The 19,306-nt window shown below is 40.2% G+C and overlaps 1 protein-coding gene across 1 annotated transcript in view; it reads right to left on the bottom strand.

Moving 5' to 3' along the window:
• The window catches only part of LOC124260136 (retinoblastoma-associated protein-like), a 53,630-nt gene extending 34,636 nt beyond the window's left edge, over positions 1 to 18,994 (bottom strand). Inside the window, exons 1-12 of the mRNA XM_046694385.1 lie at positions 18,822 to 18,994; positions 15,175 to 15,343; positions 14,754 to 14,809; positions 13,138 to 13,236; positions 12,301 to 12,432; positions 10,254 to 10,307; positions 7,963 to 8,066; positions 6,582 to 6,692; positions 4,916 to 4,932; positions 4,836 to 4,883; positions 2,612 to 2,683; positions 631 to 746 (exon numbers count right to left, since the gene is read on the bottom strand). Coding sequence (XP_046550341.1) covers positions 631 to 746; positions 2,612 to 2,683; positions 4,836 to 4,883; positions 4,916 to 4,932; positions 6,582 to 6,692; positions 7,963 to 8,066; positions 10,254 to 10,307; positions 12,301 to 12,432; positions 13,138 to 13,236; positions 14,754 to 14,809; positions 15,175 to 15,343; positions 18,822 to 18,868 — 1,025 coding nt within the window. The 5' untranslated portion in view covers positions 18,869 to 18,994. The remainder of the gene's footprint in view (positions 1 to 630; positions 747 to 2,611; positions 2,684 to 4,835; positions 4,884 to 4,915; positions 4,933 to 6,581; positions 6,693 to 7,962; positions 8,067 to 10,253; positions 10,308 to 12,300; positions 12,433 to 13,137; positions 13,237 to 14,753; positions 14,810 to 15,174; positions 15,344 to 18,821) is intronic.
• Positions 18,995 to 19,306: the final 312 nt, after the last annotated feature.

The following is a 19,306-nucleotide window of genomic DNA, read 5'->3' as shown; positions in this document are numbered from 1 at the left end:
TATCTTACAACAAGCGACATCTTAATGCTTATATGTACCTCCAGGAGGAGTTCTTCAAAGAATCAGAAACCTCTACAGGTTTGTTCCAATTTCTACTTTCCTACAGACCTGTGAAGATCCGGTTAGAATTAGAATTGGTCTTCTGCAACCTATCATTTTTAAATCCTACGACAATTGTAACAATATTTTAATAGAAAATATTTACAAAACTAAAAACTTGTTTTTGTCTTGTGAGACCGACCCTACAGGGCCTCCCAGGACCCCCTTCTGCCAACAGCAGGTAACTCACACCGTCTACCTCGTACCTCACTGTTCATTCTGTCGTTTCTGAGGAAGGACGTGCGTGTGTTCATTCTCAGGAATCTTTCCCTGTCTCTGAGGGTGAGGTGAAATTGGGTTTAACGTGGGTGCTTGAGAATATTTCGCTCATATGACGATGTGCATGGGTGTGTATGTGCGGCTGCTTGTACTAGCCCAGACTTAAGCTGGTTTTATAGTGCTAACCCACTGAGATACCATGCCGCAGTGAAGCATGGACGGACGCTCTAACAACTACACCACAGAGGCGGTCTATCCCTATGAAGATGAGTGATAAGAAAGGAGAAATTTCTACTGTTGTTACAAACTGACCTGTTCCTGTTATGGTCGGAGGGTATGAGGTGACTGTCATGTCGGAGAAAAAGCATCTCGTTGATATCCCCTTCCTTTTTATGTCGCTCGTCATACTGTTCTATCAGCCTCTCCAGCTGCAACAGAAAAAGGGACATCTCTGCATCAAAAGTAACCCAACACTTTGACACAACAATCTGAACGACAAATGATGACAACTAAATGAGAATGTTGTGCTCAGTTCTGCAAAGAAAGTCAAGTCTCTATAGCACAGTGTATCTGTTACATAAATTTGGACAGTAGTTGTAGGATAATATAATACGGTCTGAAACAGAACATATGCCAGATAATGTCAAATTTCTGGGGCTGTAAGTGAGTGAGTTTAGTTTTACGCCGCACTCAGCAATATTCCACTATATGGCAAAATTGAGTCTGGACCAGACAATGCAGTGATCAACAGCATGAGCATCGATCTGCACAATTGGGAACCGATGACATGTGTCAACCAAGTCAGTGAGCCTGACCACCCAATCCCGTTAGTTGCCTCTTACGACAAGCATGGGTTACTGAAGATCAATATTCTAACCCGGACCTTCACGGTTCTCTGGGGTTGTAACGAAACATTATGAGGCGAATACAATATGTATTACTCATATCGTATCGCATCATATCGTACAAAGCCAGAAATTACTGATATGGCAATGTCCCCCGCCACAGAAGAATGGAATATTTATAACACATTTACTACATCATTTTTTTATTTTTGTGTGTATGTGTGTGTGTGTGTCACGTACAAGATGCCTGAAATGACTGGTGTCTGCAAAATCACACAATGTAGGCTGTCGACATAATTGAAGACATTGGGTGCAATGTTTTATGAGATATCAAGAGTTTGAAAAGTGGTCAAAGTGTCTTGGTGACCTTGAAAATAAGGTCATGGTCACCAAAATCGACTGCTGGCTGGGTAATGCCCCCAATGTAGGCTGTCACAAAATTTGAAGACATTGGGTACAACAGTTCATGAGATATCGCGTTAAGAGTTTGAAAATCGTTCCACGTCTCGTAGTGACCTTGAAAATAAAGTCCAGGTCACCAACATCGACTGGTGTCTGTGTGATCCCCCAATGTAGGCTGTCACCAAATTGGAAGACATTGGGTACAACAGTTCATGATATATCACGTTAACAAGAATCGGGACGTACGGATGTACGGATGCCACTGAATACATAGTCCCCCGTTCCGCGGCGAAGGGACAACAAAGATATATGAAATACACAATGCCATTTTAGAAAGTGGTCAAACGTAACATATGTTATATTTGGGATTACACTTTCTTAGAAAAGTAAATGGAAGCCGCGGTGGCTGAGCGGTCAAGGCGTCTGACTTTATGTGCTGGCGATTAGGAGCCTGACTCTGAGGGTGTGGGTTCAAATCCCAGATGGGACTCAACCCGAAAAGTACTAGAATCTGTACTTTACTAAGAAAGTTTAATCCCAAATATAACATATGTAACAAAGATATACATTGCAAACTGTGCAATAATTTATATCAATGCATACGACAGGGCCACTTCAAAATAACTCAAGTTACGCTACTGCATGGCTTGGATATATTCAATTTTATGTATCTCACAACCAACAACAACCAACTATTTCCAAAAATAATGCTCTCTTAAACCTATTCATAAAAATATTCGATCTTAGTGACGACAAATACTGAATTGAATTCATGATGGGATACAGATTGATTCACCAAATATGCATTTGAATCCTAACAGGTCTACTAATTTCAGTATTATACTGAGTCACAGCCAGAACAGCCAGTGGTTGATACGAGGTGCAATGGCAAAGAGTCTTAGGAAATCAAACTAAAGAACCTGTACCTGTTACTTCAGGCCATTTGGGCGCTGGGCACCGATTCTAAACAGGGCCACCATGGGGCGACCTACTTACATAACATGACCTTGAACCTCAGACACTGAAGGTCAGGGTGTGGTACTTACATCCAGGTCTCCATCGATGTGCGGCAGTTCGTGGAAGAAGGGTTCGGTGCAGTTCTGCTGAATAAGCTGCACCTGTGAATGCAATGCATGATGTGATCAATACAAGACATGATGTCATCAATACAAGGCATGTCATCAATACAGAGCATGATGTCATCAATACAGGGCATGATGTCATCAATACAAGGCATGTCATCAATACAGAGCATGATGTGATAAATACAGAGTATGATGTTACCAATACAAGGCATGTCATCGATACAGAGCATGATGTCATCAATACAAGGCATGATGTGATCAATACAGAGCATGACATCATCAATACAGGGCATGTGATCAATACAAGGCATGATGTCATCAATACAGAGCATGACATCATCAATACAGAGCATGATGTGATACATACAGAGCATCACGTCATCAATACAGGGCATGTGATCAATACAAGGCATGATCGCATCAATACAAGGCACTGTGTGACCAATACAAGGCATGGTGTCATCAATACAAGGCACGGTGTGAATCAATACAAGGCATGATGTGATGTGATGATCATGTGATCAATACAAGGCATGATGTCATCAATACAAGGCATGTCATCAATACAGAGCATGATGTCATCAATACAGGGCATGATGTCATCAATACAAGGCATGTCATCAATACAGAGCATGATGTGATAAATACAGAGTATGATGTTACCAATACAAGGCATGTCATTGATACAGAGCATGATGTGATCAATACAAGGCATGATGTGATACATACAGAGCATGATGTGATCAATACAAGGCATGATGTGATACACAGAGCATGATGTGATCAATACAAGGCATGAAGTGATCAATACAGAGCATGTGATCAATACAAGGCATGATGTCATCAATACAGAGCATGGCGTCATCAATACAGAAACATGACGTCATCAATACAGAGCATGATGTGATACATACAGAGCATGACGTCATCAATACAGGGCATGTGATCAATACAAGGCATGATGGCATCAATACAAGGCACGGTGTGACCAATACAAGGCATGGTGTGATCAAAACAAGGCACGGTGTGAATCAATACAAGGCATGATGTGATCAATACAAGGCATGATGTCATCACTACAGAGCATGATGTGACCAATACAAGGCATGTCATCAACACAGTGCATCATGTGATAAATACAGAGCATGATGTCATCAATACAAGGCAAAATGTGATCAATACAGAGTATGATGTGACCAATACAAGGCATGTCATCAACACAAAGCATCATGTGATAAATACAGAGCATGATGTGATCAATACAAGGCATGATGTGATCAAAACAAGGCATGGTGTGATCAATACAAGGAACGGTGTGATCCATACAAGGCACGATGTGATCAATACAAGGCACGGTGTTATCAAAACAAGGCACGGTGTCATCAATACAGAGCATGAAGTGATCAATACAAGGCATGTCAACAATACAGAGCACGGTGTGACCAATACAAGGCATGGTGTGATCAAAACAAGGCACGGTGTGAATCAATACAAGGCATGATGTGATCAATACAAGGCATGATGTCATCAGTCCAGAGCATGATGTGACCAATACAAGGCATGTCATCAACACAGAGCATCATGTGATAAATACAGAGCATGATGTGATCAACACAAGGCATGTCATCAATTCAGAGCAAGATGTCATCAATACAAGGCATGATGTGATCAATACAAGGCAAACTGTGATCAATACAGAGTATGATGTTACCAATACAAGGCATTTCGTCAATACAGAGCCTCATGTGATAAATACAGAGCGGGATGTCATCAATACAAGGTATGGTCTGATCAATACAAGGCATAGCATTAATACAGAGCATGATGTGATCAATACAGAGCATGATATGATCAATACAAGGCATGATGTGATCAATACAAGGCATGCCATCAATACAGAGCATGATGTGATCAATACAAGGCATGATGTGATCAATACAAGGCATGATGTGATCAATACAAGGTATGATGTGATCAATACAGAGCATGGTGTGATAAATACAGAGCATGATGTGATCAATTACACTGGTATTTCAGCTCCCCATACTCTCTATACTAGGAAAGCCTATGTTTTGCAAAGGGTGTAAAGGGACACAACTCCCGCATCCAGTTTGTGATACCCTCATCACAAGAACTGTTCAGCTCAAAAAAAGATTCCTATTCATTAACTGTCATGAACACTCACCTCTTCAATGCTTGTTTTGACTTGTTCAGCAAGTTTCAACAACATATTTGTTGTTCTGCTTTCTGTTGTTTTTAAACAACCAATGCGCGTATTACATCTGAAAGTAATGAAAGAAAAAATGCAAAATCAATAAATAAGGTACAGTCTGGCATTAAAATGTTGGGGATCTAAAATACATTTCATTTTGGTAAATGTGGACCAGTGGTTTTTAAAACACTGTTGTTTGTTTCCCACTCAAATGCGAACTTGGCAATACTCAAATATTGTAACAGTGGTCTATAAATAACTGAGTCCGGACAAACCAGTGATTGTTATTACGAGCAATGATTGGGATTCAAACCTCAACCTGCCCCTGGGCAGACACTCTATCCACTAGACCACTGAGAAAACATGTGTGGTGGAAGAAATCTGTATACACAAGGCTGGGAAGTGTTGATGACAGACTCAAACTTCCCATAGAAACCTGTCATCTTAGATCCTTTTGACCCGCAAAGATCTGGGTTAAAATGGATCTTCAGAAACCCATGCTTGTCATAATGGGCGACTAACAGAATCAGGTCGTCAGGCTCGCTAACTTGGGTTTACACATCGTATCCCAATTGTGTACATTGATGCACACGCTGTTGATCACTGGATTATCTGGTCCAGACTCAATTATTCACAGACCGCCCCCACACTCCGGCACAGCGATGACTTAACATAACATCACTGCCACAGGCTAATTTGCATATCACGTGACCGGACTTTTCTCTTGTTCATAATCAAATGCGCATATTCATAATAAGAAGAGACTGGACTCACGAAAGCTTTTCGGCGCTCCCTTCATAATGTTTTACATTGTTACATATATATTTTTCCACAACTGCGACAGTAAGGTCTATGACAGTACATATTTAGATATCAAATGGCTGCATCGTTTGCTCTTCATCAGCTTCGATGACAGCACGTGGAGCCGCACAAACTATGTAAACAAAGGATCGCTACGCAAATCGAAATAGTGTTACATGTTTTAGGATATTTTCTCAATGAAACCAAACCATTCTATCAAAGATGTTTAATTAGTTGTGTAGACTTGTCAAAAATAAAAGAGCTGAGAAATATATAAATTATATTGAATGGACGGTGCAAGATGTGACGAATCGTCACATTTTTCTGGCCATTGGCAGAGATACTATGCTGGCTTGCCGCATGGAACTCTGGGTAGGAGAGTGAGACCGCCCCTATATAGCGGAATTATTGCTGAGTGCCAAGTTAAACAACAAACAAACCAATATTAGTCAGAGGCCAGAGATAAGCGCATTATCCCGGTAAAATACGCATAGAAAAGTTACAATTACGCTTTGAAAAATAATTTTTGCGTACCAATTACGCATTTAAAAGGTTAGATACGCAAAAAGTTTAAAACAAATGCGTACGGAATATATTTATAAAAATCGCTTGCGTAATGAAAAGTTGTACTGATAGTATAGGACAAGTGTTGTACTGTCAGTATAGGATGAGTGATTTTTTATGAAATCATTTCCATAATATATAAGTTGGTTTTGATTAGGTATGACATAAGGCAGAACATACCTTACTTAGGTGAGTAAAATGACTGAAATAGGCACATATTTGAAAGCAGTGGGTAACGGAAAATGAAATACCCACTCAACATTCATAATACCCACTCCAACAAAATACAGTGGGTACAGTACCCACATGAGCTAAATCTTATCTGGAGCTTTGATTAGTTCTTTTAAATCTTACCATATGGGGGATTCAGCAGAAACGACGGCGTTGTTCGGAGGACAAACTCTAAACAACACATGAGCAACAACACAGCATGATTCAGATCCTGGTTGTCCACGAGGAAGTGATCTGAAAAACAGGATTATTTTTATAATTTCAGTCGTGCTACCTGGACACATTGAATGTATTTCATAAATGCCATTTCAATTTTTGATTAGCCATGTCACGCATAATAAGCACTATTCTAATCCCTGCAGTGACTTGTCCAGATTGGTCATGTGGTTCAAGTGCACTTGCTTATGGCACAGGTGTGTTTGAGTGAGACGTTTTCTATTCTTGAGGAATAGAGCATAGGAAGTTTAGGCTAGATTTCGGGAGAATGATAGGTTTGTTCCGTTTGGGTTCAAATGAGAACGACATATCATAAAATAACTCGAAATTGGGATAAGTCAGAGATGCCAACCCTGAATCTAAGAAAAACGGAGTCATGACTGGCTGAAAGCTAGGCCTGAGCATCAAAGGTGTGAGTTTGGGGGTGAGCGAGTGGTGAGCTCTGCCATTTTGTTTCACTTTCATACAGACTATGACATGCATTCAGGAAAAACTTTGTGAAACTTCATCGTCAATAACACGTAATGTACACAATCGACATCCAAAGGATCACACGCTAAGCTTCTGAATGCTTTTACCAGTGTTCACTCAAATAAATCACTGGTGACTTAGAAATTGTACATCGTAAAAATAAATTCAGAATTTTTCTCTCAAAAATCGGAGTTTTTAAAGAGAAATCGGAGAGCAGATTTTGTGTTTGAAAATCGGAGTGCTTGGGATCTCTGATAAGTGCACAAAACATAAATAAGACACAAGGTCCTGAAACCTCTGTACCCAACAGGATCTGAAATCTGACGTTTTTTGCTCAATCACGGAAAAAGTTGTTTAAGAACTTTCATGGAATATTGTCATATTTTCACGCTTCACACTGGGGGTGACAAATGGCTGGTGGAACAGCGCCTGACTAGCTGGGGTCATCTCACCTGGCTGTGCTGAGTTGCACCTGAATGTGTGCTGGTGCTGTTCCACCAGCCGTATGTCACCCCTCGGTGTGAAGCGTGAAATAGCACTATTTCAAGATATTTAATCATTCATCGTTTCCATTTGAACCCAAACTGACTATAAGACATAACTAAGAGTCAAGATAAAGAAAAAACACACACTTATTTTGAATTCTATAACAACTGATCAAATTGAACTCGAAGGCTCTTTGAAATTCTCTTAAGACAAGGGAGGTAATTAAACTGTAGATTTTGCCTTTTTCCAATGAAACATCTCTCTGACTTGGAACCTTGTACACAAAATAACCTACAAACATTGAAGGAAGAACAATACATTCATATCTCACTTTTTGTATGTAAGAAGATCGTCCAACACAGCTTTTTCCTAAATGACACTCCTTCAGATTCAGGCACTGGTGGCATCACATTCTCGCGGAAATATACATTTTCCCTGAAAATAGAACATTTGACATCAGAACTTAATGGAAAAACTGGCCAACTGAACAAAGGCTTGCAATATCATATACCAGCCAAGATGACCTTAAATAGGTTGATACCTATACCCATGATCACCTTTACATATTATGCATGGAAATTTTTGCCAAAAAAAACTGGTCAATAACTTGATAGGAGACAATCCGAAAATCAAATGTTAGCATGAACCATGCCTCTTATACACAAAAATTGACAATGAATGCAACAAATTTTAATAGCACGTCCACATTGACACAAAAAAAGTCCAAATACTTTCCATAAGATTTCAATCAAGTAACAATAAGTTATCACTGAGTTTGGTACTAGCTGGGTTATGGTATCATTTGCAATTTAATTACTGTAACCGTGTGATGATCATGATACACAATACAATAACAGTAACTGAATTACAACGATATTACAACATAGTATCAATAATAATATTTAAGTGTCTGGGACCCCCATTTTGTAGTCCAGGAGCCCTGAAATTAGTAATAATGGTAATAGTCCTCTTATATGGCGGTCATATCCACGCACATTACATGCTCACGGCGCTATGTACATTGAAACATTACTATCCCCAGTCACAGGACACGATCATAAGTATGAGTCCCATGGACCCTCAAATACAGGACTCAAAGTAAATCACTGATGAGCAAAATAGGATCAACATGAACAGTGCTTATCTCTGTCCAACACGTTAGTTCCAAATATCTTGCAAAGCATAATGCAATTCATATACCTGCATCAGAATTATGTAGCATCTATATTGTACGCTTCTAAAATGCCACTCAAAGAAGCAATTCATATACAGAATTATGTAGACAACACACAGCCAACCCAAATTGCAACTAAATTTATCATAACTGTAAACATAGTTCTAACTTGTTATGACTGTAAAGAGGTAAGATGCATTATACTGCTAAGAGCACCAATAAAATGGAAGAAGCTTTATTATCCCATCTTATGTCAGAACTTTATTTTTGATTGGTTCATGTAACCTTCAACAAATTACCAAGTATGCCTCGTGCATGGCTGTACACCTAAATAAAACCTTACACGGGATGCATAAAACTGACTGACTGACTGAGTTTGGTTTTACGCCGCTTTTAGCAATATTCCAGCAACATCACGGCTGGGGACACCAGAAATGGGCTTCACACATTGTGCCCATGTGGGGATTCGAACCCGGGTCTTCGGCATGACGAGCGAATGCTTTAACCATTAGGCTACCCCGCCGCCCCGGATGCATAAAAACCTGTATAGGATTAGTAATAGTGAACATTTATTAGCCCAGTTCGCAGATACTTCCATAAGCCGTTATGAACACATTAACCTTTTTTGCACATTTTTCCGGTTTAAAAATAAACATTGATAAGACAAACCTGATTTGGATTGGCTCCAAAAAACGTAGCCGAATGAAACTATTGAAGAACTGCAGAATGGACTGGACTGAAACATTTACTGGGTATAGTACTATAGTACAAGGTATAAAGCCATTTATTCCCCTCCTGAGAGAGGTTCAAACCCATACTCACTATAACGTCTTGTTACTTCACAATTTGCCTACTGGCAAACAAGGATAAGTTGAGCACGACCTGACAATTGACCCTTACCCAGATAGCATTCGAACGTTGGCCCAATGTTGGCAAAACCATTGCCAACGTTGGGCCAACGTTTGAATGCTATCTGGGTATTAGCATGTATGAATGCCGCTGACTGGCGCTTGCCATTGTGAGCGAAGGGGCCCCAGGTTGTCCGTGATCAAGTGTAGCGTGATGGGTGAAGAGAGAGACAAACCGGTGGAATACATTCTTTCTCCATGTACATAATAACATTGTATGCCACTTCTCGGGTCTGAGAATGTATTATCTGACTTTGACATGCTTAATTCTCTCGAAAAATATATCTATACATCCAAATATTACCGACCAGCTGCACCGACCACGTGAGAGTCTTATGAGCAAGGCCTGTGCAACTACGCGTGGAATCAATTTCATCGTCATGCACTGCACATGCACTAGCCTACATCTGCTTTAACTTTCACAAACCAAATGGATTTGCTCATTGCCATGCACCACCTACTTCTCGTAAACACGTTCTCTTGCGCCGGTCCAACTTATCCTTGTTTGCCAGTAAGTTCCAAATTCTAATAATGACTTACTCGTTAGAATCCTCATCTGTTTTGGGGTCTTCTCTAAATACAGATCGGCATAGCCTACAACATGAAGATAACACATTAAATATCAGTGAACATCTGGATTAGAACTGGTCTTCAGCACGCCCATGTTTGTTGCAAGCTGTGAACTGATGCAATCGGGTGGTCAGCAGGGGTGGAATTAACTTTACAATTGCTTGTGTACTCCAGTACAGGGCACATGTAAAATCACTTGCCCTGATAATTTTTCCGCTATATACCAGCCGTTTTCTTGTCGATTTTTTATAAATAAACAACATAATTAACATTGGAAAGTCAACTAGACACTGGTACAGTGTGATATACAAATTTGCTTGCCCGACAGAAAAAAAACACTGGACTCAGATGTCGGGCAATGGGATATTTCCACCCCTGGTCAGGCTTGTTGAAATGGTTGATCTAAGTCATCGAATCCCAATTGTGTAGATCAATGCTCATGATGTTAATCACTGGATTGTCTGGTTGAGATTTGATTATATACAGGCCGATGTTATATAGATGGAATATTGCTGAATGCAGTGTTGTACAACAACCAAACATACACCAGGTGACATCTGGCCTTATAACATCTTAATAATCGTTCCATTGGCGTTCTAGAGGTTGGTGCGACCGCCCCCGTGGTGTAGTGGTTAGAGCGTCCGCCCAGAGAGCGAAAGGTCGCGGTTTCGATCCCCGACCGCGTCATACCAAAAGACTTTAAAATATGGTACTTGTTGGTCCCTGCCTGGCGCTCGGCATTAATGGGTACAACAAGGACTGGTCGACTCAGAGTCTGTATAATGTGTCTGAGTGGGGTATTCATGCTTCACTGCGGCATGGTATCTCAGTGGGCTAGCACTATAGAACCAGCTTCAGTCTGGGCTAGTACAAGCAGCCGCACATACAAATACACACGCATGCACGTCGTCATATGAGCGAAATATTCTCAGGCACGAGGTAAAACCCAATTTCACCTCACCTCACCTCTAGAGGTTGGTGAGAACAGGTACTCCACCATGGAGAACAACTTGCAGTTTATTGCATTTAGTGTTGTTTAAGTATAGACTATGAAATAGATTCATATTCCAACTTCAAAATGACGTAAGAATCTATATATCGCTAAATATGTTCTTATTTAAACATTTCTGGTACAATGGACCACAAAGATATTCTGAAGATATTTGTTTTTGTTTGTTTGTTTAATGTCGCACTCAAAAATATTCCAGCTACTCCAGTAGTCTGTAAATAATTAAGTCTGGACCAGACAATCCTGTGATCAGCAACATGAACCCAGTATTCACAAGTATGGGTTCCTGAAAACCAATTCTGAACCAGATCTTTACGGGTCCAGTGTTAGCAGAATACAGAGAAAAAACACGCAACTGTTGCATCCAGGAATTTGGGATTAAGGGGACATCCCCCTTAACCATTACAAAAGAGGGGGACCTGACACCAAGCAGGGGGGATTACATATTGACTGCAGATAGGTATTTACTGTAATGCTGATGCCATCACAGCAATGATGTAGGTGAAGAAACCACTTTGGGTATTTGTCATGAAAAGAGAGAGAATAATGAAACTTGTTTGGTTTAACAAACGGAAGATTATATCAACACGATTCGTGGTGTTGCTTACATATTTACCAAAGATGCTTTTGATTTGCGATATGCAAATGTGTACACGAGACCCACACATGTTATGCAGGTGCATGAATTGACATAATATACGTGGGTACGTGGTCATTTATATTGCGTGAGATGTCGCACATTGATTTTCATTTTCTGCGGGATATGTACGTTAATAGGGGTGAATCCCACTATCGCGCAGCCTGGATGCAACACTGAACAAGTTGGAATACTTTCTAGTAAGTATTACCCAAATATGATATTCAATGGGTTTGTTACATCTTGAATGCCATATTTTTTTAAAGTCCCGGATGTGATAACTATCAAACATAAATTTAAACAGAGTGAAATGTCAACAAGTAGGCCTACTATTTTCATCCTTGGCAGATTTTGTTATTTAAACTGCTTACTTTTCAAATGTGTGGAAGAGAGCGGACACGATACAGTAGTTTTTCTCCAGACTAAGCAGATGTAGCCGGACGGACTCGCTGACAACTACCCTCTCTTTCAACACTCGCATCCTCCTGAAGAACTCTGTGATGCTGAAACACATCAAAGTACAAACATGATGGCTGTCTACCATGTTTAGTAAGATCTTGGATCACATCAGGTAGCCTAGTGGTTAAAAGCCTTCTCATGTCAAGCTGAAGACCCGGGTTCGATTCCCCACATGGGTATAATGGGTGAAGCCCATTTCTGGTGTCCCCCGCCATGATATTGCTGGAATATTGCGGCATAAAACTATGCTCACTCACTCACACGCTCAATTCTGACCGGAGTAAGGACTGACATTTTTTAACAAGATTCATTCAGAGTAGTACACACAACCATACATAACAAGGTCTGTGCCTAGTGGTTAAAAGCGTCACTAATCACGCTGAAGACCTGGGTTCGATTCCCCACATGGGTACAATGTGTGAAGCCCATTTCTGGTGTCCCTGATGTGATATTGCCCTAATAGTGCTAGAATAGGTGCCTCAGTCTGATAGTGCCGGTTCGAGTCCTGAATGAGACTGAATCCAAAATGTACTACAATCTGTACTTTCGTGAGAAAGTGTAATCCCAAATATCTCATATCTTACATCTGACCACATTCACCACAGGTATTGTGTTTTCAGGAACACTTTGATTTAAATCTTGGATAAATCTCTGATGGATAAATCTCAAAGGCTGCCAATGACATAAGCTGACTCTGTCAGGTGAGCTTCAGCCTTCTTGTACTGTAACCATGGTAACCATTGACTTACTTGAGGTTGGTGTGTTGTAGCAGGTTGGTGAGGGTGATGCTGGGATTGCCGTCAAGGTAGCCGCACTGCAATTGGGGGTCTAGTGGACCGTAGGGCATCCTAAAATCAGAGGTAAAACTCAATCTAATATGTTTATAAGACTGAATAGTGAATAGGTTTCCTGAATGCCATTTCAACAAAATAAAAGCAAGAAGTGATAGTCCAAAATGTTCAGACACTCGTCATGCAGAAGACCCGGGTTTGATTCATCACATGGGTACAATGTGTGAAGCCCATTTCTGGTGTCCCCCACTGTGATATTGCTGGAATAATGCTAAGAGTGCCCTAAAACTAAACTCACTCAAACTCAAATGTTTCTCTTGTAAGATAAAGAAACATGTTTGCTTGTGTTTGTTTGTGTTTGTTGGTTACACATTGCACTCAGTAATATTCCAAGAAGGCATCCTGCTAATCATCAAGCCCGGACACAAAACTTGACCTGCCATCAGGCTGACATGCGCTATACATGTGGGTGGACTGAACCCACTGTAGGATACACCTGTGTTGATAGATTGAACCCACTGTAGTATACACCTGACTGAGCCCACTGTAGTAGACACCTGACTGAACCAACTGTAGTAGAGACCTGACTGAACCCACTGTAGTAGACACCTGACTGAACCCACTGTAGTAGACACCTGACTGAGCCCACTGTAGTAGACACCTGACTGAATCAACTGTAGTAGAGACCTGACTGAACCCACTTTAGTAGACACCTGACTGAGCCCACTGTAGTAGACACCTGACTGAACCCACTGAAGTATACACCTGACTGAACCCACTGTAGTATACACCTGACTGGACCCACTGTAGTAGACACTGACTAGACCCACTGAGCCCACTGAAAAGTACACACCTGACTGAACCCACTGTAGTATACACCTGACTGAACCCACATTTACCTGTACACCTGACACCTGAACCACTGTAGTACACACCCCTGACTGAGACCCACTGTAGTATACACCTGACTGAACCCACATTGTAGTACACCTGACTGAACCCACTTAGCCCACTGTAGTAGACACCTGACTGAACCCACTGTAGACTGAACCACTGTAGTACACACCTGACTGAACCCACTGAAGTATACACCTGACTGAACCCACTGAAGTATACACCTGACTGAACCCACTGTAGTACACACCTGACTGAACCCACTGAAGTATACACCTGACTGAACCCACTGAAGTATACACCTGACTGAACCCACTGAAGTATACACCTGAATATACCCATTGTAGTATACACCTGACTAAACCCACATTAGTACACCTGACTGAACCCACTGTAGTATACACCTGGCTGAACCCAGTATACTACCTGACTGAACCCACTGTAGTATACACCTGACTGAACTCACTCTAGCATACACCTGGCTGAACCCAGTATACTACCTGACTGAACCCACTGTAGTATACACCTGACTGAACTCACTCTAGCATACACCTGGCTGAACCCAGTATACTACCTGACTGAACCCACTGTAGTATACACCTGACTGAACCCACTGTAGTACACACCTGACTGAACCCACTGTAGTACACCTGACTGAACCCAGAGTTGACAGCACTTACCTCGAGTCCACCATCGCCATGTACAAGGCACATGTGAATAGGTCAAAATAAGAAGACTGAAAAAGAGAGAAATCTTTAAGATCGCATCTTTAATTCTTGTATATCTTATCTATAACTCTAGCAGATCTCATCTTGTATTCTTGTATATCTTATCTATAACTCTAGCAGATCGCATCTTTAATTCTTGTATATCTCATCTATAACTCAAGCAGATCTTATCTTTAATTCTTGTATATCTCATCTATAACTCAAGCACAGCTCTCATCTTTTATTCTTGTATATCTCATCTATAACTCAAGCAGATCTCATCTTTAATTCTTGTATATTTCATCTATAACTCAAGCATAGAGCATAGATCTCATCCTTACTTCAAGGAGCTGGTCCCCCCTTTAACACCTGCTGACAGAAAAGCACATCTCACCTGACCCTCCCCAGGACTGCTCCCCATCATCAGACACTTCAGCTGGACCAGAGCCTTTTTCTTTACATCCTCTGACAGCTCGAGCTCTTCACACAACTTCAGAAAGTCAGTATCCATTTTCTGAGCTGTAGGCACCTTGGTGTTTTCCTTGGTCATATCTGTGCCCTGGCTGCAAAACAAATACACAACTGTTTGACGTTCACCAGACACTCATTTTCAATGGTTTCAATAAAAGATGCACAATATTCTCAGCTCGATTTCTAACACTCGGATGATCATGATCAGACAGAGACGTAATGTGTATGTGAGACGGCCTACTGTCTCTTGTTTGTGAGACAGGTACGATCTATGATATTAAGTGAAGAGTTTGACCCTAATTAAATCAATCACCGAGGAACAAAGTATGGTGGTTAAGTGTCAGTCGTGAATAAACAGGTTTCTAGGTCTCAGTCTTTGATAATGATTGGACTTTCAGACATATACTTGATGTAGCTATTGTTCAGATTCTGAATAAACTGCTGTACACCTATTCTTCAGGTGTGATAAAATTGAATGAAGATCTTATTTTTCCAAGTTATTCTTGGGTTGTTGGAACTGAAATAAGGATCCGTAAATGCTTCGAAATTTTGCAATTGAAATAAAAATGTAACCATGTACAGTCATCCCTCACAATAACGCTCTTCGCAATAGCGCGGATTCGGTTAAACCGCGGGGTAATCCGTGGCTCCCATAAAAAAAGTTGCCCAGTGATCACACATATTCACATCATCGAAAATAGCACACCAACAAATCCGCTGTTGAGCTCTGGTTAATCACGTTGTAAACTAGTGAAATTCAGTGCCGATTGCAATTAACAATGTTTATCGTACATATCCATGTTTCTTTAGATGCTTAAAACATGCAGAGTTCCAGCTATATGGTTGTGGTCTGTAAACAGTCTGGACCACACAATCCAGTGATTGCCATAACAAGCATTGATCTGTGCAATCGGGATACAATCACATGCATGACAAACCAAAGATTTTAACAAAAAGGATGGGATGCTGAATACTAATTAAATCTAACCCTGTTCTTTTCAGGTCTAAAATGGGATGTGTTAGTCACCATATTGCTCCATGAAATCCTGATACATCAATAGGACTGAGACGATTCACTGTGATACATTTAAGTTTGATACAGCTATCGTATCGTGGACTGGTGTATCGATATAAAACGATACACAACTTTTTTTTCAAAACAGTATTATCTTAAACATGTTACAGTACTTATTTAGAGAAAAATACGCAAGTATGATAGAGTTACTTGTTTGTTTATTACAATAGTGTTATTGTTAAACACAAACAACTTGAAATAAATTATTTTAAATCTTGATACTGTGTCATTCTTTCAAGGTGTATGTATTGTGATACGTTTCGTATGTAAAATATTGCGATATGTTTTGTATCGTGACATAGTGTATCGTCCTGCTCTATACATCATCTCAATCATTTTTCACATACGTCATACTGACATATCCATGCCATATTGTCATACTGAGAACATGGTGAAGGGGTAGTCCAGTGGTTAAAGCATCACTCATTAAGCTAAAGACACAGGTTCGATTCCCCAATAAGTGCAATGTGTAGCCCCTTTCTGGCGTCCCCCGGCATGATATTGCTGGAAAATAGCTAAAAGTGGCGAAAACCTAAACCCACCCATTTGTGCTGTTGGGAGGTTTAATTGAACAGATTACTCTTCATTAACAGTATAAAATACAAGAACAAAACAGCTTGAAATGAAGGGACAGGTATAATGTAATACTAGTTGGTTTTGGCAGCTTTGATTCTTACTGTGACAATTTTTTAATGAATTTGTTCAACCATCAACAACATATAGGTACATGACACGGAATCGTTCATTCACTGCCAAGTGGTGTTTATTAATTAACTAATAACATTGTAACAATTTCGACTTTTAACATGCTAAATGAATTGTCAAAGTTCAAGTATGTTTGTCCATTGATTAACCCCATACAGAGGGAGGTGGTCTGTAAATAATCAAATCCGGACCAGAAAATCTAGTGATCTATGTAATTGGGGAACAATGACATGGGTCACCCAAGTGAACCATCTGACCATTAGTCACCTCTTACGACAATTATGGGTTGCTGGGGACCAATTTTAGCCAAGATCTTCACGGGTCCAAACACAATGCAGGCATGGCTTAAAATCATGATGACTTGAATAGTCACATGTATTTCCAATAATGTTTTTAAACCAAGGACAAATGTGTATAACTGACATATATCAAGTGATATACGTTGCACTGACATACTGAATACTCAGTGAAAACTATCCATACCTAACAAGACTGACAACTTGTGCTTAAATATACAAAGGCAAAAACAACTATCCCAAACCACAAAGTGTTGTCCAGCAACTTGTGTCTAGTAAAACTCTGTGCACTGATAAATTTGACTTTTGTGTAATAATTTCAGGGTGTTTGAAATTTGAGTCTACATCTTGAAGAACAGTGTTGACTAACCAGTAATTTAGTCTGGACGATACAATCCAGTGATCAACATCATGAGCATTGATCCATGCAAATTAGGATACGATGACATGTATCACCCAAGTCATCGAGTCTGATCACCCAGTCGCCTCTTACAACAAGCATGGGTTAGTGGAGACCAATTGTATCTCAGAACTTCACAGGTCCAAATACAAAGGAGCCATGGCTTAAAATCATCACAATTCAGTCCCATGGATGAAGAATCTGAGACGATCTTCTCTTGGTAAACGCATACATGGCACAGTTGATCACCACTCTCTGACTCATCTGATTGCTGATCAATTTGTGGACTTCAAAATTCTTGTTAATACTGACTGAACATGGAGCATTTGGGGCATTTCTGATTAACTGTGTAAAACAAACCTTATAATATACAAAAGTCAGGTTTTTCCTGTGTCTGTCCTTCTAAACTTCAAACTTAGAAAGATTTCTTAACTTCAGTCATTCACACAGCTTATTGGTGTTCTGCCTGTAATCGGTGGCAGTGTGCATGTGCCCACTGTCTTGCTTTAACTCTAAGCTAGAATAAATCAAACGTAACCTGGTGAATACTAACAAAATGTCTTACCGTCAGCGTTAAGATCTAAACATGGATTGACTGTTCTCTTCCAAGTTGAAATAATTTTTACAAAGAGATCGGTGAAAATTTGTCAAAACAAACAAGGGAAGTAACTCTATTTACTAGGAAGCGAAAGAGCTCACTCGTTCACCGGGTTATTTTGTAATCCTTAAATTGAGATCAGAAACATATACGATTGAAATTTATGTATTGAAATATTGCCTATTCATATAAAATAAAACATATCAGAATGAAGGGTTTCCTCTGCCCGACGCGGTTACTTTGTAATATGATGCAAGCAAAATATTTAGTTCACCCCAGTACAGTTCTCACAAATCCAATAAAACGGAGGGTATAAGATCGCGATCGGCCTACCTATTAAAGTAAAGATAATGAAAATATTACGTACACATTCGGTTCAATACCAGTTAATTACAACTTTGACGACCGGTTGTGAAAACGACAGGTCGAAAGTGGGCAGGTCACACATCGACAAGTTGTGCGAGCAAATCAACAGTGCTCGACTGGGATAACCTACCCTGAATCCTGCGAACTGGCGTCTCTCTCTTCTAATTCAGTCGCCATATCGATTAACCGTTCCACAATCAATCATATAAGGTTTGATTTGGTGTATGTGATCATCGATTAGTCCGAAATGTTTACAATGATTCGGCACATCACAAACTTCATCCATGAAAGATTACCCGCGAAATTGTAGGTTACTACACAAATCGGACATTTTGATTGGCTACAGCTGACCCATGCGTACGGGGTCACCTGAGGTCAAAGTTGACTTCGCGCTATAATCTGGATTCTGGAAGCTGATTGGTTCGTTTTACTTACAGCGTTTACTATGCTGAACTAAAACAGGTCGATACATGTCGTCAGTTTTCAACGTGGATGTTTAAGTGACCGAAGAACAGGATAAGCATACTCACAAAGGAGGAGTATTGTTATCATTTTATGGCATTTAATATTTGGCATCATGAAAATTGTTTTGTTCTTAGGTAAGACCATTTTGAG

Source organism: Haliotis rubra, unplaced genomic scaffold (genome assembly GCF_003918875.1).
Source record: "Haliotis rubra isolate DU_JTF1 unplaced genomic scaffold, ASM391887v1 Scf1187, whole genome shotgun sequence".
In the NCBI taxonomy this organism is placed as follows: Eukaryota; Metazoa; Mollusca; class Gastropoda; order Lepetellida; family Haliotidae; genus Haliotis; species Haliotis rubra.
Note: the sequence above shows the minus strand (reverse complement) of the source record. Positions and strands in the feature narration are given on the sequence as shown.